At 45.7% G+C, this 21,872-nt stretch overlaps 1 protein-coding gene across 7 annotated transcripts; it reads left to right on the top strand.

Annotated features, from left to right (window-relative positions):
* The first annotated feature begins 635 nt into the window (after positions 1-635).
* EPCIP (exosomal polycystin 1 interacting protein) lies at positions 636-21,580 on the top strand. Of its 7 annotated transcripts, none has more exons than XM_066978200.1 (3): positions 636-1,384; positions 1,999-5,862; positions 15,043-21,580. In XM_066978200.1, the coding sequence occupies exon 3, from the start codon at positions 16,744-16,746 to the stop codon at positions 17,419-17,421; it is 678 nt and encodes a 225-aa protein (XP_066834301.1). In that variant the 5' UTR covers positions 636-1,384; positions 1,999-5,862; positions 15,043-16,743; the 3' UTR covers positions 17,422-21,580. The 7 variants fall into 7 exon arrangements, 4 of the variants coding, with proteins under 4 accessions (XP_066834301.1, XP_066834308.1, XP_066834306.1 ...); XR_010825243.1 differs by lacking the exon at positions 636-1,384 and having other exon boundaries at positions 1,596-5,862; positions 15,043-17,649; positions 20,800-21,580; XR_010825240.1 differs by lacking the exon at positions 636-1,384 and having other exon boundaries at positions 1,596-5,862; positions 15,043-18,912; positions 19,122-21,580.
* Positions 21,581-21,872: the final 292 nt, after the last annotated feature.

Raw genomic sequence — 21,872 nt, 5'->3', positions numbered from 1 at the left:
GCCAAGCTCACACTGCCCTCACCCTGCACCAGCTAAGCAAAAGCCCACTACAAATTGAAATTTGACACGTTTTCTGCCCTCTGTCCCTTTCCCTTCTGCTGCACCCCCAGTGCAGCTTGGCACAGTGGCAGGGCCACCTCTCTGTGCCTGAGGAAGACCACAGGGACGTGCCTGCAGCACAGGAGCTTCTCCTGCCTCTCTGGTGCTTTTGCACAGTAAGGAAAGCTGGCAATCTTCTGTGGTGGTTTTACTCGGATGGGTGGCCGAGCTCCACCACAACCGCCCTCTCTCTCCCCCTCCTCAAAGAGGAACGGGGAGAAAATACAATGAAAAGGGCTCAAGGGTTGAGATAAGGACGAGGCGATCGCACAGTAATTATCGTGACAGGCAAAACAGACTCAGCATAGGGAGACAGTAAGATTTATTGCCTATTACTAACAAGCTAGAGAAGCGAGAAACAAAGGAAAGAAACCAAAAGCACCTTTCCCCCTCATCCACCCTCTTCCACCTCCTCCCCCCGAGCAGCACAGGGGAACGGGGGAATGGGGTTATGGTCAGTCTATAGCGCTTCTTCTCTGCCGCTCCTTCTTGGTCACTCTCGTCCCCTGTGCTATGGGGTCCCTCCCACAGGATGCAGTTCTTGCTGAACTGATCCGGCGTGGGCTGCCCACAGGCAGCAGCTCTCCAAGAACTGCTCCAGATATGGGTCCGTACCACTGGGTCCATCCCCCAGGAGCAAACTGCTCCAGCACGGATCCCCCACGGGCGGCAGCTCCCCCCAGACCCCCTGCTCCTGCGTGGGCTCCTCTCCACGGGCTGCAGCTCCGGCCCGGGGCCTGCTCCTGCGGGGGCTCTCCATGGGCCGCAGCCTCCTCCAGGCCACATCCACCTGCTCCACCGGGGGCTCCTCCACGGGCTGCAGCGTGGAGATCTGCTCCGTGTGGGACCCATGGGCTGCAGGGGGACAGCCTGCTCCACCAGGGGCCTCTCCACAGGCCGCAGGGGACTTCTTCTCCAGAGCCTGGAGCACCTCTCCCCCTCCTTCTTCACTGACCTTGGCGCCTGCAAGGCTGTTCCTCACTCCTCTCACTCTCCCAGCTGCTGTGTGGCACAACATTTTTTTCCTCTATCTTAAAATATGCTCTCATAGAGGCGCAAACAACATCACTTATTGGCTTGGCTCTGGTCAGCGGCAGGGCCCTTACCTAACATGGGGCAGCTTCTAGATTCTTCTCACAGAAGCCACCCCTATGGCGCCCTGCTACCAAAACCTTGCCATGTAAACCCACTACAGCTTCCTGAAGGATCAAACAGGTGGACAGGACAGGACAGGACAGGACAGGACTAGACGAGAAAAGATGAGACGAACATGAGGAGAGGAGAGGTGAGGCGAGGCGAGGCGAGGAGAGCTCAGTTGGAAGGGACCTTCAAAGACCATCGAGCCCAGCCGCCCGACCACCTCAGGGCTAACCAAAAGTTAAAGCATGCTATTGAGGGCATTATTCCTAGGCAGGGATTGTTATTAGCAGTATAGGTACTTGTAGAACTGATTCAGAGCCTATGGGGTCCAGGCCTTCTCCTCCCCTCAGGGAGCTGTTACTGCAGGTGGTAGGTACAAGCTTCCCGCTGTCAAAGGACATGGACAAATGGCAGAGTTGGCCTGGCACAATACTGAACGCCACCAACCTAATTTTCTTAATGATCTTTAAGGGGCTGCATTCAGGGGGAACTGCAGAGAACTGAGCTTTATGGGGAGTCTGTACCCCACTGCTCAGGTGCAATGACGTTCACAACGCGAAGATAGTAGAGCTGCATGTCAACTGTAGTTTAGGCATAACCGCCAAGTGCCTGAATGGTGCCATCAGCCAGAGGTTTTAGTCCAGCAGTCAGTGCACAACCGTCTCCACAACAAAAACTACAGCCATACCTGACAACACGCTCCTCTGTGGACTGTTGGAAGTGACCAAGTAGCTAGCTTCTTTTCCTCTTTATCATCAGGTTTCTCGAGCCTTAGATGGGGAGATGACCTCGCTTCTGTGTACACAGTCCTTGCCAGCAGGTTCAGAAGAGCACTGGTAGCCGCCAAGCGTGGAAGTGGGGTTTGGGTGTTTGTTTGTTTAGAAGTGTTTATCCATTGACAACAGGACAAAATATCCTGTTCACTCTATGGTTGGCACTGAACAGTGAGTACCAACCTTAATGGTTAACGCAAACATTAATTTATCACTCTGAATCATTATTTAGTTCATGTTTTCTTATAATTTTAATACTGTTGTAACACATATACATAATGTACCTGTTTATTATTACTCTATGTCATAATATGCAATATGATGCTAGTGCATACTGAGGGATGTATGCACTCTTCCGTAAACCTGCTGTGCTACTTAACCTCTTACATAATTGCTGCTTATTTTTAATGACCTGATGCATTTATGATGCATTGTAGGATTTTTCTTTACATTCACTGAAGAAGAATGGACAGGATTAGGGGAGAGAGCACCCCTGCTCTCTCATTCACATTCTCCCTGAGGAAGCCTTCACATTCTCCCTGAGGAATCATGAAACTCAGAATAGTTTCCTGATTCAAGAAGTTATGTATGTGTATACACATACACAGAATAGATAAAAGGCATATTTACTTTCCTTCAAAGACAAACAGCAAAAATTATCAGTTATCTTATGCAAGTGCTTCTGTGGCAGCCCGCTTTGCACACAGCTGGGAACATGTTACCATCACCCGCGATGACGTACTGAGAGTTGCTGGACAGGAGTAGGAACGTTTTTGGACAAAAACCACTTGGCTAATTTGTGAGTCCGTGAAAGAGTGCTGAACCCAGGCGAGGCTCAAATCCATCCCTCGGCCTGGCTCTGAACCAATTACAGGTTTAGAGTCCAATCCTGCAGTGCTGTGAGGGACAAAATGTCATGAGTGGGAGTGCCAAGCATATTGCAGTCTTACCAACTAAGAGAAGAACTTGCTGTCTAAAGGACTATGGTACTACGGAGATTGTTGTTTGCTTGTGGTAGCACCGTGGCTGAGCTGAGAGCTACTCGTGGGCGGGAAAGATGGCATGTTTCTGCTGCAGAGACCCTACTAGATGCAGGGAGATAGAGGTCAATGGCTTAACAAAGGCTAAAAGCTGGGGAGGATTTCAGCCAGCATATTGACTAAGTAAAGTCTAGAAACTTGGCTTAGGACAGGGTGATGGAGGACCTATGGGGAAGTCATCAGCAAAAGGTTAGGCTTGTTATGGAGGTGCACAATGGGAGAACAAGAGACAGTGGGAAATAGGAAAGGATATGACTTTATATAAGGGGAAAAAAACTCCCTGTGAGAGTGATCAAACACTGGAACAGACTCTCCAGAGGGGTTGTGCAGGCTCCATCTTTGGAGGTTTTCAAGAGCTAACTAGAGAAAACCCTGAGGAGAGCTGGCACTGCTTTGGGCAGGAGATTGGACCAGAGACCTCCTGAGGTCCCTTCCCAGCTAAGCAACTTTGGGATTCTGTGAATCTACCTGCTTGGTGGTACCCTCCTGAGCAGTAATGGTGGAAGAGCGTGGGATGCATTTATCCCTGCTAAAAGGAAGGATGAGCCAGCCTTAACAACCTATAATTTTCTTGGAGAGACTCTTTGTCAGGGAGTGTAGTGATAGAACAATGATTAATGGCTTTAAACTGAAAGAAGGTAGGTTTAGATTAGATATAAAGAAGAAATTCTTTACCATGAATGGTGGTGAGGCACAGGTTGCCCAGAGAAGCTGTGGATGCCCCATCCCTGGAGGTGTTCAAGGCCAGGCTGGATGGGGCTTTGGGTAACCTGGTCTAGTGGGAGGTGTCCCTGCCCATGGCAGGGGGATTGGAACTGGATGGTCTTTAAGGTCCCTTCCAGCCCAAACCATTCTGTGATTGTGACTCTTCTAAAAGAACCGTTCACTTGTGACATATTGGTTGTTCCAGATGATACCTTGAAAGAAAAATAAATACAGTCAGGTTAGTAGATGACTCTTTATTGGTTTTAACCTTTTCTCACATTTAGTGCTGTAAAGTGACTAATGCTTTCTTTTGAGGAAGGTCACTCAGAGCTGCTCCAAACGTGTTGGTAACAGGCCCTTGGTGTGGAAGCACATACAGCCGTCAGCCCCCAGGTCTGCTCAGTTTCTGTGGCTAGGATGTTGAAGTGGCTGCCAGCCAGACCCAGTGTTAAATTGTTTGACTCCATCCAGTGGACTGAGGGAGGCCTGAAGGCACTTTGTGTTAGCCCTACAGAAAAACACGAAGCTAAGTTAGGATGGTTCGGAGCAAGGCTATTTTGTGAATCCAGGTGCCTGCATGAAAATCTGAAGGGCAGAAACTGAAACACTGCTTCCAAAATTCTTAATAATTCTGACCAAGCTACCTGACTCAGGTAACAACATCAACACTTCCCAGAAGGATCTCGGGCATGCAAAGGTCTGGCTGTGTTTACAGAAAAACAAAACAAAACAACAAAAAACCACAACCAAACCCAAACCAAACCAAACCAACAAATACCTCCTAAAGATTCTCACTCGTTGCTCCCTACTAGTGCCCTGCCAGAGCACTTTCGCCCTGCAGCATGTTGCCTCATGATTTTTTAGGATCCTCCTACTGCATTTCCTTGTGAAGCTGCTTACAACTGCACCATCCTTACAAACAGTGCTGCTGGTTGTTCAGGCTGGGTATTACCTGCTAGCTGTAAAGATTTTAGCTTTAGGTGACAAATTTGATTTTCTCCATGCTGGGTGATGGAGGAGCATCCACGGAGTTTGAGCAGTGGCTGACAGCAGAGTTGCGATGGAAAATGTCCTTCAAGTTGGGCAGACGGCCTTTCGAGCATGACATGAGGCTGTGGAGGACAGGCAATTTCCTGTTTTAAACCTGCACCCAAAGCCTCAGTACAGTGGAAAGCAGGCAACGGAGGGCACAACCCTCAGGGCCAGTCACGGTGGCGTGGGAGCAGCGTGGGAGCAGAGGTAACAAAGACAGGTAGGGCCCCGTCGTGGTGGCACAAAACCAGCTGGCCTTGAACTGCTCTCTGGGCTGTCAGGGGAATGGCGTGGGGGCTGCCGGCCCCACGGGGAACCTGAAAAAGCAGCGAGTGGGAGAGCCAGTGGTGTCCCCGCCTGCCCTGCGGATTAACCCCAGCGCCAAGCATCGCTGCCTCCAGGAGGGCTGCAGCACGCTGACGGACACTCTGCCGGCACACAGAGAAAGGGTAAGTTGCTGCCTCTGTTTTGTCTTAAAAAGGGGGTGGTAAACAACAGGGGTACACTTCATAGCTTGTGTATTAATGACTGAGGCCATTTCTCTTGTAGCACAATTATTTCCTCGCCACTGACTCTTTCCTCCTGGCAGGTATTTTGTTTCAGATTTGTTGTTTTGTAATCATGGGGAAATAACAGATTAGGCAAAGTTTGTCTTGGACGTGTTGCAATTGTTTATACGCTGTACCCGTATGCTCAAGGTAATAATTAATAGCTCTATGAATAATAACCTGAAAGATCTGTGGAAAGGTTTTACTCCGTCTTGCAAACACTTCTTTAGGCAAGTCGTTCTGCTAAAGGCAGCAGAGGTATTGCTGTGAATTATTCCAGTGGAGAAGAGTTGTCTCATTGCCTTCTGTTAAAACTGCCTTGAGAAAAACACCGAGGGAGGAGGATCAGGGAAGAAGTATCTAGGATCTGTGCTTTATTCTACCATTTAATTATAAATCAGGCCAGCAGCACAGTAAGCACAAAGCAAAATAATCACGTTGTCACTACATGGCTCTGGAGTCTCCTGGCAGTGACACCATGCGCTATCCAAAAGCGTGAAGGGGAACCGAGACACCTGGCACCAGGTAATCCTGCTCTAGGATTTCAGTCTCCATCTGCTTAATGACAATTAGCATTTCTTAAAAGCTTCCTAACATGCTGCTTTTCTTTTCTCACATCTTTTTTTTCCTCTAGTTTGAGATTTGAACAAAAGAAAATGAAGTATTAATATACACTTTGTACACCATTTCCATTAATGAATTAAGCTAAACTTTTGGGGCTTGGTCAATCTTTAATTTAGTGTAATGCTTAACTTGAACTTTTGTGCAGGTTAGGTTAGAAAGAGCACTTGCACATAGTAAAGCCAAAAAGCTGCACTCAAGATCTCTTTCCTAATGTTCACACACCTTTGCTCCAGGAAGTAGTTGGCTTGACACAAAACCCAGAGAATTTTAAAAAGTGGTTTTGAAATTAACGTTCGTATACTTCAGTGTTGAAGTACTCAGCTTGATTCACCAAAGACGACTCTGGTGTTCAGACAGTGCTGATCGCCCACCCCTGGGACACCTGATTTCCCAGGAGGTGTCCCCTCCTGTGGACAGATGAATAAAGAGGAATTTGATGGTTCATATCTTATAATTACAAAATTACTAGTTTTATGAAAATTACATTCATGAGCATGCAAATTTATTTTTAAAGTATGTTTATACACTTCTTTTTGAAAAATCAGTCTTTCGATCACAATAAGCACAAAAGCCCTGACATTGTAGCTTATGTGTATTTAATGCATTCAGAGTCAGCCCCAGTACTGAAGAAAATTGTTTTTGTTAAGGCTTCTCTTTAATAAAAATCATTAAAATGAGCCTATTGGAAGGAAAATGACTAGGTCATCCAAGAAGGGAGCCAGGAAGATGCTGGGAAATGTTAATATTTGATTTAAAGTAGAAGTGAGCTCTTTTCACAGTGTAACATATATCCACTTACTCTATGGTTTCTCTTTGGTGCAAAGCCAGAGCTTGGTCTTGTTTCCTTGCCCCTCTTTCTTAGAGGGGTCTCTCACAAGCATCAGGACAAGCGTTCAAGCTGCTGGCAGTCCCACTAGTGGAAAGCTGTAGGAGTCACTGCTGAGAAGTATCAGGCAGCCAACAGACTGACGCTGTTAGCTGCATGGTTAGATAGCAACAGAAAGAAATTTCTATAGTTCTCTGGAGGTCCTCTGGTCCAAGCAGGGCCACCTAGAGCTGGTTGCCCAGGATTTCCAAGGGTCGGTGTGTTGTTCACATTCCGTACAGTAGAATGGCTGGTCTTATCTTGCACTTTTATCATTGCTAGTTAGGAATTTGTTCCACTACACATGACAGCACCATTGCAGCAGCACTGGCTGCTCAGCCTAAGGACAATGGCTCAGGCTTTTGCTGTACGGGCAAATGAGGAAACAATTTTCAAGTTATCAGCAACAAGCACGGCTCATGCTGCAGTCTGGAAGTGTGTAGAATGTCAGCTTTTATCACCAACTTATTTTCCTACATTTATCTGTGGCGTAACTAAATACAGTAATTGTTTAAACAAAGAAATACCTCCCTGTGCCAACAGCACGCTTGGGGAACTCCTGAAACTCCCACTGAGTCAAAAGGCATTTTGTTTCCCTCAAGGCCTGAGCCTCCCTAGGGCCTTCTGGTCAGATAATGTGGCTTCTCAGAAGTGAAGACTCCGACTAGACTTACTAGGAGTCTGACTCTTTACATTTTGCATAGTCATTTCCATTTTCCAGTAATGTCCCTCCTATCGTAACACCTGCTTGGTTCAGTAGATTTTAGGAGCTGACCTCACCCTTCCTCTCAGCAAACCAGAGCTCCGATTTTGTTCAGTTACAATTTAACAATAAAAGTTATTTCCAGAACATCTGATAGACTGCCAAGCAAATTGCTAGTACTATCTTTTAATGATAATGACAATAATAATAATAATAATAATAATAATAATAATAATAATAATAATAATAGAAGTGTTCAATTTATTATTTCAAAGTGAAAATTGCACTTCAAAAAATCCCAGTGTTTCATCACAACAGGAGGAGAACACAGTCATCAAATGGCAGCCCTGAGCATTCTTTAGATCCACCTTTTTTTTCCAAAAACATTTTGCAGGTTAGATCAGTGTTAAATAGCACAGAAAAAGATGGACAAAAGCCCAGAGCACACTTTGCTCCTTTGTGTAACAGGATCATGTCCGTGGTCTTCTCCAAAGCTCCTGTGTGGCAGGTGAATGCAGCATCCTCCCTGGAGAAGCTGTCATCCCATCTGCGCTGCTCTGCCCACCTCCTTGCTACCACCTCTGCTGTGAAGTGCAATGTATTTTTACATGTCTCTCCCATACCTGCATGTGCACAGGAAAAGAAAGAGGCAGTCCTCGTTGCTCTCCTTCTAAATGCTTTTGGCTTTGTCCAGCCTTTCATGTTATTTTGGTTTAAATTGGGTGGTTTTGGTATTCATCCTGTGTACGTTACCCAAGCTGCACAAGATTATATGGATTTAAGCTCTTAAATAAGTTGCTTAATACAGCACTTTCACATAGGCACATGTTAACACAAGTGATCAATGAGGGGTTTTAATTAGTTTTTTTTCTGAATAGAGAATGGAAGAAAGCACCCTGTGAAGAAATTAATTGTATAGGCTCGGGACTTCCATTGAATAGGATTAACTTTTCTTGAGACAGTAGCATTCTCACATAACAGTCAAAGGCTTTTTATTGCTTTTTTGCGGTTTTCTTCATACACAGATCTGCAATTAGCAAAAAAATAAAATAAAAAATTACTGGAATGATCAAAGCAAATTCAGAAACCTGTAATGACACTATTACTAAATAAGCGTTGGAAATCTCCCTGAGCTATCAAAACCTGTGAGGAAAAAGGAGGGGGGTTGGAAACTTTTGCCAGAAAACTTTTGGGATTACATGCTATAAAATAGGGATTTCAATGCTGGAAAGAGGATGCACAAGTAAAACATTCACGGCTCAAGCAGTCACACCAGAACCATTTTCTGCTGGTATCTATGTCTAATCCGATTTTCACTTAAAAGGCCCCCCACTCAGGGTAAAAATGAACAAATGAGTAGCTGGATTTAGATTGTTCAAAAATTGGGCTTTTTTTTTTTTTTTTTTTTTCTTTCTAGAAGCAGGTTAGTGCTATCTTCAGCATGTGAAACTTCCCTAAAACCATCACAGCCTGTGGCTGCCACTAAGCAGGACACTGAGCAGAGCATGCAGCCCCTCTGACCCCCTCCCCAGAGCACAGACCCCAGCTTGAGGGCAGCCCTGCCTTCCCCACTGTGGCCAGGATCAAGCCAGGCTCTAGTTTTCCTCCAGTTTTTGCATGGAAAGAAGAACTCATTACTGAACATATAGGCTGCTGTGCTATCCACCTGTGTCAGCTGAGTCCATGCTCTGGGGTCGGGGCACCATGCGTTATTTCCCTGGCTGTGCTCTGTGAGTTAGGTACTGTGTCCAGGTACTCCTAGGCATGTTTTACTATGGATTTATTTAGTTGTTGGCGCTTAGTGCTGAGCTTTCTTCCCTGTTCTACAAGTAATCAGCTCTACAGATTTGGTTATCACAAAAAGCCCTAAAATCTGTGCTGGTGAAGGAGTTTCCCCTCAATGTCAAGGAGGACTTATCTAAAGCAGAGTATGGTAGCTGACTGTGGGCTTCAGGAAACTCAAATACCAGATGAAACTCAAGAAGATGATACCAATCACCAAGCCTTCTTGATGATTAACTTCTTCAGATTGATTAAGAATATCTTGATCTTGAATATACCCTACTTCCACCTCTCCATTTCCCAGGAAGCACCTGAGGTGGCAAAGTTTTGACCAGTACTTCTTTTGTAATTGCTGAGTCTTTCTCTTCTGATACCTAACTTGAGGTATCTCTTCAATACATTGAAACCAAAATCTGCACTTCAAAACCTTTTTGAGATATTGTAATGCTGGGATTGGCAGATAACCACAGGGAAAAAGCCAGCTGTTTAGAGGAGAACTGGACCAACCACCAGTATTCCCATGGCGTAGTGGTACTCTGCCAGTGCTTAGTGAAGTTGGGTGACTCTGCAAGAGAAAAAACAGGTATAAAGACCTCTGGGGCAATGCACTCTAATTGCTAGTTGAGGCACTGGCTTATTCTTCTATGCTGATTTAATTTTTCACTTCATTCTTAAATGCTAAAGGCTTACCACTGTGTCACTCCAGATGGCAAGGCAGTGTGGGTGGTATAACTCAGCAGCTATTTACCTGCTAGTGTTTTTTCTACTTCTAAATACATTTCCAAAACAAGACTATGCAAAGTTGTGAAGGGAAGAAAAGCAGGCTTTATTTCATCCAATTCACCTCAGTAGGGGGTGGATTTGTTGGAGGTGGAAGCTGAAACAGAAGATGATCGGTCATTGATAAAAAAAAACATTGCAATTACAGCACATCATTTCAAAACACTATTTGTCCGCTGACTGTATGAGACTAACTTAGAAGAAGTATCTGTGAAGTTGGGTGAAGGCCTTGTTGTTATACATCCCACCTATCTCTCATTTGAAACATGGTCGTTTGGGATGTTACAATTAATGCTGCCATGCATAAACCATGTTGTTCAAATGGATGGTGTTCAATAAAACACCAACAATCTGGACAGACTGTCTTTTTGCTGCATTGGACAAACAGATGAACCCATGGTGGTACTGTTGCTGCTGGAGGTCATCTTGAAGCCCGGTGGAGCTCTAGACTCTGTTACTTGAAAGTCAAAACCAAACCTCCACCAGTAGCACAGAAGTCCTACAGCATATGCCATACTTAGGCTACAGAGCCGGTCTGTCTTAATCAGAATGAATTTATCAGTCAGTTCACTGCAACTGCTTGATGAAGAATTCAATCATTTCTTATTTGAAAATGTGTCACCATTTTAATTGTTCCAGCCACTTTCAAAGGCTGATGAAAATCAGGTATGAGGTTGGACAAGAACAGCTGTCTAAAACAGCTGAATTGAACAGTTACATGTAAATAAAATGCAGCCCAGCTCCTTCTTAACTCAAGCTTCTGTAGACAAAGGAGTTATGCTTGACACCAGAACAGGCATGTAAAAGCAGGTAGATTTTGTTCACTGACTTGTGAGGGAAGAGCATTCAGATCATTTGCTGAGTTTAGATTTGAAATATCATTCTGTTTTCTTGAGTTCAGCAGTCTGCTAGTATAAAATGAAAAGCTAAAAAATGCTTACATGATTTTACTTCACTCTTAATGGCAGCAGCAGCATCGGCAACAGCAGATGCCAAGTGCTGAGCAGAGCATGAGGCTCACGAGGTGTCTGAGGGGGTCCCTGAGCCCCGGCACCCCAAGGCTGTGCACCCTGTGTATGTGGAGGTGATGGATCAGTGGGGCCATGCTCTGCCCTCTCAGGCACGCACGTGCCAACCTGGCATGGCCAGTACTGAAGCAGGCCTGGCACCTGATCGGCATCAGGATAAAGGCAGCAGCGTGAGGGGCACCAAGGAGTGGAAGCAAGTTCTGCCTCCAAGGTCATAACCATGGCCTCGCAGCACGCGCAGCACCAGGACCCACACCGTGAAGAAATGGCGGCAAGCTGAAGTCAGAGGTGGCTCCCTCCTCAGGGAACAGAGCTCCATCTGCACTCCAGGCCCTCTCCACAGAGAAGTTTGCAGCCTCCCCAGGGCTCGGATCAGGGGCATAATACAGCCCTCGGACTAGTGCCCACTCCTCCTCTTTCAAGTGGGTACTGGCAACATGGCTACAGGTAGCCCGAGGTCTGTAAAAAGGGGTGTCAGGGCCCTGGGGGAGACAACGGAAGGACTCAGGAGCACAGACAGTGTTTTCCTCAATCCTCCCAGTAATCGGGAGAGACAGGGAACAAAACAGGTGAGCCCAGGTCATCAGTGCCTGGCTCCAAGACTGCTGCCTCCACCAGAATTTTGGGTTTTATAATCATGGAAGAGTCTTTGAGATGAGAGATCTGCTGGGACCTGATGGGACCCACCTGTCTTGAAGCGGGAAATGTTTCTTGGCTAGTAACCTAGCAAGATTTGCCCTGGCTGAATGGAGAACTCCGTCTGGAACTAGGGCAGAAAAATAAATTATATGAATTCTGAAAGAAAGGTCTGGTTTTTACAGGGAGAGTACAGAGCTGCCGTACACATCTGCAGGGAGAAAACAAGAAAAGACAAAGCCCAATTTGAGTTGACAATGGCCAGTGCAGTCAGAAAACAATAAAGGCTTTTTCGAGTATGCCAACAGCAAGAGGAGGTCAAAGGAAAATATTGGAGATACTTGGAGAGGATGGTCACCTAACAAGTAAGGAGGAGAAAAAGGCAGAGGCATTTAATGCCTTTTTTCCTCAGTATTTAACAATAGCAACAGATGTTGGGCTGCCCAGACCTCAGAGTTGGAGGACCATGCGTGACTGGGGGAGCAACAATTTTCTGTCTGTGGTCACCAAAATTGTAAGGGAACAGCTGTATCAGCTTAATGTTCACAAGTTGATGGGGAACAATTCACCCCAGAGTGCTGAAGGAATTAGTGGATGTTACAGCTCAACCCCTCTCAACAATTTACCAAATTACCGGGAGTCCGAGGAGGTCCTGGCTGACTGGAAGGGCATAGGAGAAGACCCAGGAAACTACAGACCTATTAGTCCTTGACTAATAGGTCTAGACTCAGTCCTTGGAAATGTTACAGAGAAGCTTGTCCTGGAGGATATTAAAAAGTGCTTAAAGACCAAAGCTATTTTCAGACATAGTCAACATGGGTTCATCACGGGAAAGTTTCCTGCCTTAGTGATTTGATCTTCTTCTACGATAAGGTCACCCACTTGGTGGATAAAGGGAAGGCGGCGGATGTGGTCTTTCTGAATTTTAGTAGGACCTTTGCTACCGTTCCTCACATCATCCTTCTGGAAAAATTGTCCAGCTGTGAGTTGAACAGGTTCATGCTATGCTGGATGATGAACTGGTTTACTGGTAGAGCTCAAAGGGTTGTAGTAAATGGGGCTGCATCTGGCTGGTGGACAGTCACCAGTGGTGTCCCCCAGGACTCGGTTCTAGGACCAGTCCTGTTTAACATTTTTATCAATGATCTGCAGAAGCGGAGTGCAACCTCAGCAAGTCTGTTGATGATACTGAACTGGGAGGTGCTGTTGACTACCTGGAGGAAGGAGAGGCCTTGCCAAAATTACCTCTGTTTTTCAGACCCATGTTCTTCTTTGATCCTCTTTCTTTTCCCCACATCATGTCATGACAAGTTCCTGTCCCTCAGCTCCCACACCTCTCCTAAAAGTCTGTGACTTTTGCTTTGCATTCTCCTTACCGAAACAGAGGCTCTTCTGAGCCTCTCTCTACAAAGACAAGTTATAGACTTGTCCCCCAGGCTTTCAGTGAAAAGAACCTCTTGGTAAGCTGTGGCCCCTCCTTCCTAGCAGCACTGTGGCAGTGGTGAAAGTTCAACAAGATACTACTCGGAGTAAGAACCATCATGTTAGTGCATTTAAATTTCATCTATATTTTAAGATACTAGTTCCTTAAAGGGCTGCCACCTCCCACAAAAAATTAAAGCCAAGCCTTTCCCAAGCCTTAACCAGTTCAGACAATAAAGTAATTTGGGTAAGAGCACTTTTTTTGGCACCCTTTTTTTTTCCTGTAGATAATTTGTAGCTTTAGTAAAGGTGCATTCCAGGTGCTTTTGAAATTTCACAGACAGACAACCTGCACCATGTATTTCATTGCTTGTGTATCACTCACCAAAGTCACACAGAAACCAAATACAGAAAAATGAATTGATAGGAGTGTTTCTGTGTTGGAGGGACCAGAAGAAGATAGCAAGTGTTTCTGGAGATAGCATTTCCCGCAATGCCAAGATTTAGAATTTTGTTTGGATTTTGAGGGACAGAGACCAAATGCTATCAGCTCAGCTAAACTTTTAAGAGAATTTTCTTTTGTAGGCTGCAAGACAGTAGAGAACTTTCTCTACTCTTCAGTTAGTGGAGACAAGCAACAACAATAACAACAACAGCAATTAAAAGGAATCAAGAGCTAGAACTAATAAGGACGCTGCAAATTATTTTATTTCTAATATTTTATCACTGTTAAATTCTCATATTTTAGTGGAAAAAACGTTACCCCTTTTGACATAGGTGGGAATTTGAAATGTAAAACTGATGAATCTTCAGTTAAAATCTCTTTTACTTAGTTCATACTCATACTGCTAACATTGGTTAGGAATTCTTGCAAATACTATCTCCAAAACAGACAAATCCAAGTAATTTCATTCACTTGTGAAACAGTGGTGATATTACAGATTTGTTATTTATTTTATCACAACTGTTAACCAAAGCTGAAGAGCTGAGCAAATAAACACAATGTGAAGTTCTAGTAGACAGGATTTTCAACGTGATGCATGATTAAATGCTTAGATACCAAAGATCAAATTCATCTAGCGTTAAGGATACCAGAACAGTCACAGCTTGTGTGTGCCTGACCTTTGAAGTTAAACATTATCTAACAGTTGGATTGGTATTTCTGGTATGTTCCACAATAAGTCTGTGGAACATGGGTTAAATATTTGATTTAAACATTAAAATGTCTGTATCCTCCGTTTGAGAAAACAACATGTCAAATTCAGAGAGTACATACAAAATTAAATCATGTTTGAGTTAGTTTGCTTACTTTTACAATATAGAAGCCTTGTATAAGAATGGGCATAATCTGTCAGACCAAAAATCCGTCTAGTCAAGTAGCCATCTCCAAGTGCAGCTGTAAGAAGTCCTGCAGGTGAGATTTCAAACGGGAAGACAACACGTGATACCTATTGCTATAACTTCTTAGCCTCCAACTGTTTTACATGCAGGGCCTTCCACAATCTGTGATAGGTGTGTTGTCTGTGTACATGACAACCTCAGTGGTCTTCTCCTCTCTGAACTTATCCAGTCCTGCCTCAAGTTTGTGTAAACTTTTAGTACCACCAACATCCTTTGCCAAGGATTAACAAGCCAGGTGTGACCTTACTGGGTTTATTTGAGATGTCTTGCTCTTGTACTTCAAAAAATCACTGAACAACTGATCTTTACACACTGTCTCCATGCTATTTGTGCTGTTACAGATCACCACCATATCCTCCCTCAACCATCCCTTTTCCTGTCTAGAGTCCTACCTCATTAGTTCCACTTTACTTAAAGGGAAGCCCTTCCATATCTCATTGCTCTTGCTCTTCTCCAAACTCTAGGTCTGTGATACCCTTTCTGAAACAGTGGGATCCAAACTGCACACAGCAGGCAAGTATGAGCAAAGGATTTATGCAGTAGCTCAACAACAGTGCCTCCTTTTCTCCATTCATTTCATCCAACTTCTTAACAATTTAATTACTTTTCCACTGCTGTTAAACACTGAGTTGATGTCTTCACAGACCTGTATATCATAAACTAAAGATCTCATTCTTGGAAATGAATCCAGCCCAGAGACCACCACTTCTTATGTGACTATTTCCCCCCCCATGTGCACATAACTTTCCCTTTTCTACCTTTTCCCACAGATGTCAAACTTCTAGCCATTTGCAAACCATCACAGTTTCTGTAGATTCACTGTCAGGAGGCTGAAATTGAAGGAAAAAGGTCAACTAAAGGACTATGTCCTCTGTAAGTGAGAAATGTGGGAAAGTAGGACACACACTATTTGATCAAAATACATTTATATATATATAATTTATATTAGTCAAAGAACATTCTCACTTGACTTTTCAGGAAGGACTGAGCTTAAAACATTTAGATCTAAATCATACATTTTCCCTTAATTTTCTATTAAATTATGATGAAGTTTATAGCAGAAGATTTCATTGTCTAATGATGGTAGATTATATAATATACCAAACCAATTCACATTTTCATTATAAATAGTATTGTTTTCCTGTTTATCCATTATGTTTCGCGAAACCGTAGTTGCATTGGCATGTTTTCTGAGGTGCTGGACACACATTCTGGACATGGATCAACCTTCTTCTCACATTCCAAGGATGAAATTCTGCCCAGTACATGCCCTACTGTTGCCTTCACTAGTACCTGCTGCCTGTGGTCAAAATGTGGCTCTAATGTCCCTTTGTGCTTCAAAATAATTGCAGTCAAATCAGACAAACTTTCCAAAATCTAATGATTTTTGTTGAGAAATGATATTCTTCATCATTGCTTGCACCATCACTTAATAACATGCCAGGAGAACCCAAGATCTGACCCTGCTCTGAAAAGCTGGTAGCTGAGAATCCAAGAGTCCCCACCAAACCTGCTCCAGCCATTTGAGGTGGAGCGTTTCTGGGATGGAAACTTGCTCCATTGTCCATGACAATTCCTGTAGGTGCTACTTTGCTTTGCTGGGTTAAATGAAGGGGGATCCAGCAAAGCCAAGGTCTATCCTATGCTGGTTACCGTGGAGAGACACAGTGAGAGATGATCCTTGCACCCCCGAACATACAGGCTAAGGCTGGAGCAGATGTAGCTTCATATGAGTGAAAAGCAGGTTTTATGGCAACAAGTTATTACCATACCACATAGCTCAGAAGGATATGTGCTGCATCCAGCAGTGCTTCTGCCCATAGCCACCCTTTCTGTCTTTCTTTCCCCGTGCCCAGTACATCCCACACTCAGTTTAAAGAGGTTATCACAAGCCTTGCTTAGCAATTCAGGTGTAAAACAAACTGCTTCCAGCTTCTGTCTTAAGCTTTTCTCAGACTGCCTCACACAGTGAGTGCAGAACTGGGTCGTTTTTCACCCCTATCTGTTGGGAAGCAAAGAAAGCACAAAAGTAAAGCAAAAGTAATGTTAACTGTTGAGTGGTCTTCAGAATAATAAAGAAATTGTTTTTCCTCAGTAGGTAAAGACAAGTGATATAATTCACTGTGTAAAAGGAGAAGACGCTTGGCAGCTTGGCACCAGGACTGATGAAGCCGATAGCCTTCTCCACTTTCTCTTTTTGGCCATCTCTCTTTTTGGCTGGTTTCCTTGGCTTACACATTGCTGACAGTTTTGTGAGAAGTCAGAAGAACCATACGCTAATTTTCACCAAGGAAAGCATAATTCGGAACTGCAGCTGCTTGGCGGATATCCATGACTGTGATTACAACCTGGCAAACTTGATGTGCAACTGCAGAACAGTGCTGCCTTCTACCATGGAAAAAACTAACTACAACAGTGACCTGACCATTTGGTTCACAGACACCTCCGTGCTGGAGATGCTCCTCAATTTCACAAGGGTGTGTGATTTGAAGCTCTCCTTCTGTGGCACCGCTCCTCTCCCGACAGAATACTTGACCATCTGGGGACTGCGAAAGCTCCGGGTGAAAAACAAGGTCAAGGGACAATTTCCAGAGCAGAGCGTAACCATCTCCAGTAGCAGCAACAATGAAAAAGAGGACTACCTTGCGATGCACAACAAAGACAGGCAAATGCTAGTATACATTTCTTTTCTGGATACCTCTCTTTTCAATGGATACTCTTTGCTGAAGTCGTACAGTGTGGAAAATGTCTCTAGTATCACGGAGTATTTTCCCAGCCTGCTGTATTCTGATGTTTTCTCAACCTCAGACAACAAGAGCTATGTTGTAACGTTCATTTACTGAGTTCTTTAACAGAGTCAGTAGCCACAGGTATGGCAAAACACTAAGAGATGGGACTTTTCTTTGGTTTGGTCAGAAGAAGCCATTACGGGATGGAGAATTTTGACTGTGTTCTCTACAAGGAGACATTTAAAGCAATACAGACTCATCAGACTAATTCAGTAAATGCTTCCTTAAAGAAGAAAACATGAAACAATGGGAAAACATCACTACTAATTCTTCTTATATGTTGTAAGCTAAGAACCAAAATCTCCTGATAAATTTTACTTTAGGGTAGTGTCTCAAGAAAACATAGCCACATACCTCCAGCTGTAGATCAGCCTGAGCTTCCCAGAGAATCACTCAGGTTGGACAGCAGCTCAGGAGGTCTGCAGCCAGCCCCCCTGCCCAAATCAGGGCCAGCTCCGTGACCAGACCAGGTTCTTGGGGCTTTTTCCAGGCAGGTCCTGAAAAACCCTGAGGAGGGAGCCTGCGTAGCCTTGCTGGGCAAAGGCTTCTCTGTCTGCCTGTCCTCATGGGGAATTTTTTTTCACATTTTAAGTCAGTACCTCCACTGTTTCAGTTTGTAACCACTGCTTGTTCTCCCAGCTTGTACCTCAACAAAGAGGCTGGCTCCATCTTCTCAGAGAGCTCTTCCTCCACATAGAGAGGCTGCTACTACGGCCCCCTCAGCCTTCCCCTCTCCAGGCCGAGCAAGCCCCATTCCCTCACACTTTTCTCACAGCCACGTGCTCCAGCCCCTGACCATCTTGGTGGCTCTCCACTGGGCTCACTCCAGTTGACCAACAGTTTTCTTGCACAGGGGGTGGACAAAACTGCGTGTAGTACTCTGTATGCAGTATAGTAAGGGGAATAATCCCTTCCCTACATTTACTGGCCTTGTCCTGTTGACATATCCCAATGCTGTGAAGTTTGAGGCATCTGAAGGGGTTACAAGCTACTCAGAGACAAACTGAGAGAGCTCAGTTGTCCTTGCCCTCTGCTACATGGTCAGAACTGGGAAACCCCTGCTTGTGCTCGTGACGCAAGTGGTAGCGCATCACGCCCAGCATACCTGAGAAGCCCTGACCAACCTGCTGGGGATGCCAACAAGGGGGCCCCCTCCTCGCAACAAAGCCGCTGACCACGCCTCATGAGTGCCAAACCATGGCCTCACTGATGACAACGCACTTCTCCCATGCTTTGGATGCATCTTCTACCAGCCATTTAACGAACCTTCAGGAACTACACCTTGGTCTTTAATACTCTCACTTGAAATGTTCTGCCACTTCCAACATCCTCAACAGGAGGAAATGAAGGTGGAGCATTGCAGGAACAACACACCCCACCTCATTACTTGATCAGCTTTGGCGTGTAAGAGCAGCTCACACCAAATGCTGTCATGCGCAAAGGCTCTCTTGCCCCGCGGGCACTTGGGGACCACTGTAAAAGCCGGCCCTGTGCCTCGCACCCTTACACACTCCTCCCGACGCTTTCTCCCCTGCGCTCAACAAGGTGAGCCTGAACGCTGCTCCCCTCCTTCAACCGCCCCACCAGGCCTATCTCTCCACACGCTCTCTGCCCCCAGCCTCAGCAGCCCTTCTGCCTCCCCATCGCCATGCTCCCCACAGCCCCACCCTAGGCCTCCCCACTCCCTTGGCCTCCCCGAGCACCGCTCCTCACGCCCCCAACACCCTCCAGCTTCCCAACACCCTCTCTTCCAGGGACCCTCTGCACCACAGACATGTCCTGCTACGACATGTCCGCCACTGCGGACCCACCCCGCTGGCTAACAGCTGCAGCGAGCCCTGTGTCAGGCAGTGCAAGGACTCCCATGTCGCCATCCAGCCCCCAACGTGGTGGTCACCCTGCCAGGACCCATCTTCAGCTCCTTCCCCCAGAACACCGCTGTTGGATCCTCCGCATCAGCTGCCGTGGGCAGCAACCTCAGCTCCCATAGAGTGCCCATCTCCTCTGGAGGCTTTGGAGGCTTTGGCTTCGGAGGCCTGGGCTGCTTCAATGGCGGAAGAGCCTGCTACCCCTGCTAAGGACCCACGCCAACACCCCTGACAGAAGCCTCCAACACCTCAAAGTTCTCATCTTCAAATGCATCTCCATAAATTGACCGTCCACCTGTTCCATTATGGTCAGTTATGTCACCTCCCTGACACACAAAGTCAGTAAGTATTCTGTGAAATTTGGTGTTCTTGAATCCAAATCCTTTCTATCCAGTGCACAGGGCCCTGAAATTTTCAGCTGTTCGAGGGACAATGTTTGAAAACAGCTCCATGGTTACATGTCCTGAAGGTTTGTCATCAGCAGAAACTTCAAAATACACAACGGGGTTGGTGTCCTTTGACAGTCCTGCTGGCAGAGACTGTTGTCCCTTCTGCAGTTCTGACAAGCTTTGCTGGCATTCTTCAAACCTCTTCTTGAATGAAATAGCCATTTCTTGACTTTTAACTCTGCCTGCAATATATTCTACTTTTACTTCACCATCAGCATAATCTGTGGCCGTCCAAATTAAAACATTGTTTGATGTATCAGATGGTACTAAGTTAATTTCTTTGGTAATAACATGGCTTGCACAGACTTTAAGAACTTGGTCCCTTCTCATTAGGACTCTATAATATTTCTTCTGTGTATGGAAGAGGATCTTTATCTTTCCAACACCACGCTCCTTCCACTGAGCCAGCAGTGTGCTCAGGTGGCCAAGAAGGCCAACAGCATCCTGGCTTGTATAAGAAACAGTGTGGCCAGCAGGGCTAGGGAAGTGATTGTCCCCCTGTACTCGGCTCTGGTGAGGCCGCACCTCGAGTACTGTGTTCAGTTTTGGGCCCCTCGCTACAAGAAGGACATGGAGGTGCTTGAGCGAGTCCAGACAAGGGCAACGAAGCTGGTGAGGGGTCTGGAGAACAAGTCTTATGAGGAGCGGCTGAGGGAGCTGGGGTTGTTTAGCCTCGAGAAGAGGAGGCTCAGGGGCGACCTTATCGCTCTCTATAGGTACCTTAAAGGAGGCTGTAGCGAGGTGGGGGTTGGTCTATTCTCCCACGTGCCTGGTGACAGGACAAGAGGGAATGGGCTATAGTTGTGCCAGGGGAGGTTTAGGTTGGATGTTAGGAAGAACTTCTTTACTGAAAGGGTTGTTAGGCATTGGAATGGGCTGCCCAGGGAAGTGGTTGAGTCACCATCCCTGAAGGTCTTTAAAAGATGTTTAGATGTAGCCCTTAGTGATATGGTTTGGTGGAGGACTTGTTAGTGATAGGTCAGAGGTTGGACTCGATGATCTTGGAGGTCTCTTCCAACCTAGATGATTCTGTGATTCTGGGATTCTGTGATCTCTGTCCCATCCGTAAGGTTTTGCCCTCTCTTTGAAAAGAATTTCTTCATCTTCTTCTCCAGATTTTACCTCCACCTCTGGTAAGGACACAATAGGATTGAAATGAATATCGTCGCTATGTACCACTTCATCATTGCTACCACCTTCGTCTTAATGTGCTTTACTGGTTTTCTGTGCTCCAAACACAGTTGCTCCAGTATTCACCCATTTGAAGTCTTTATCTTCTGAGCCAAAAGCAAAGTCTCCAGACTTTTTGGAAGCCAGATCTGCAAAGAACAAGTCTGAAGTATTGCCAAAACCAAATGAGATGATTTTGTTTTCTTGTGTTGACTCTGAACACTCTGAATCACCTTCGTTTTTAGTTGACAAGTCTACAGGTTTGTCATCAGCTAGTGATAAAGTCTGCAACACGTGAACAGGGTTTGTGGTGGAATCTGGTTCTTCACTGCTAGCAGCTGACTGCACGTGTGCTATCACCTCATCAGCTGATGGACCGGGTACTTCTTCCTTACTGGTAGAGACTGAATCAGTTGAGCTGGTGACATCATTCTCTTTGGTGTTTTGAATTTTAACTTCTGTCTTCGGAGTACTGGGCAGCTTCTCTGGCAGAAGAGCCTGCTACCCCTGCTAAGGACCCACGCCAACACCTTTGACAGCAGCTAACAATGCCCTGCAAGCCACTTCATGGACTGAGGATGCTCTGATCTCTGTGCTCTGGGAATATCTTCTGCACAACATGCATAACTGCTGATGGTCACTATGCTTGTACCTCTGAGCAGGGCCCTTCTGTTTGTGCTCCTTCCTTTTCATGAGTCTTCCTCAATAAAGTTCTAATGCATGCCAGCCTGACACTCCTCCTTTCTTCACCCAATGCTCTTCATTCAAAGGGACCTGGACAGGCTGGAGAAGCAGGCGCACGTGCACTGCATGAGGTTCAACAAGTCCAAGTGCAAGGTGCTGCACCTGGGTCGGGGCAATCCCAGACATGAGCACAGACTGGGAGAAGAACTCAGTGAGAGCAGCCCTGCAGAGAAGGACTTGGGGGTTCTGGTGGACCAAAGGCTCAACAGGACCCAGCAGTGCACACCTGCAGCCCAGGCCAACTGCATCCTGTGCTGCACCAACAGAGGGGTGA

This window comes from Anser cygnoides, chromosome 1, assembly GCF_040182565.1.
Source record: "Anser cygnoides isolate HZ-2024a breed goose chromosome 1, Taihu_goose_T2T_genome, whole genome shotgun sequence".
Lineage (NCBI taxonomy): Eukaryota > Metazoa > Chordata > Aves > Anseriformes > Anatidae > Anser > Anser cygnoides.
Note: the sequence above shows the minus strand (reverse complement) of the source record. Positions and strands in the feature narration are given on the sequence as shown.

Bases quoted from the DNA above. Each gene is read 5' to 3' on its own strand.
- EPCIP (XM_066978200.1), top strand. From the start codon at position 16,744: ATGAAGCCGATAGCCTTCTCCACTTTCTCTTTTTGGCCATCTCTCTTT.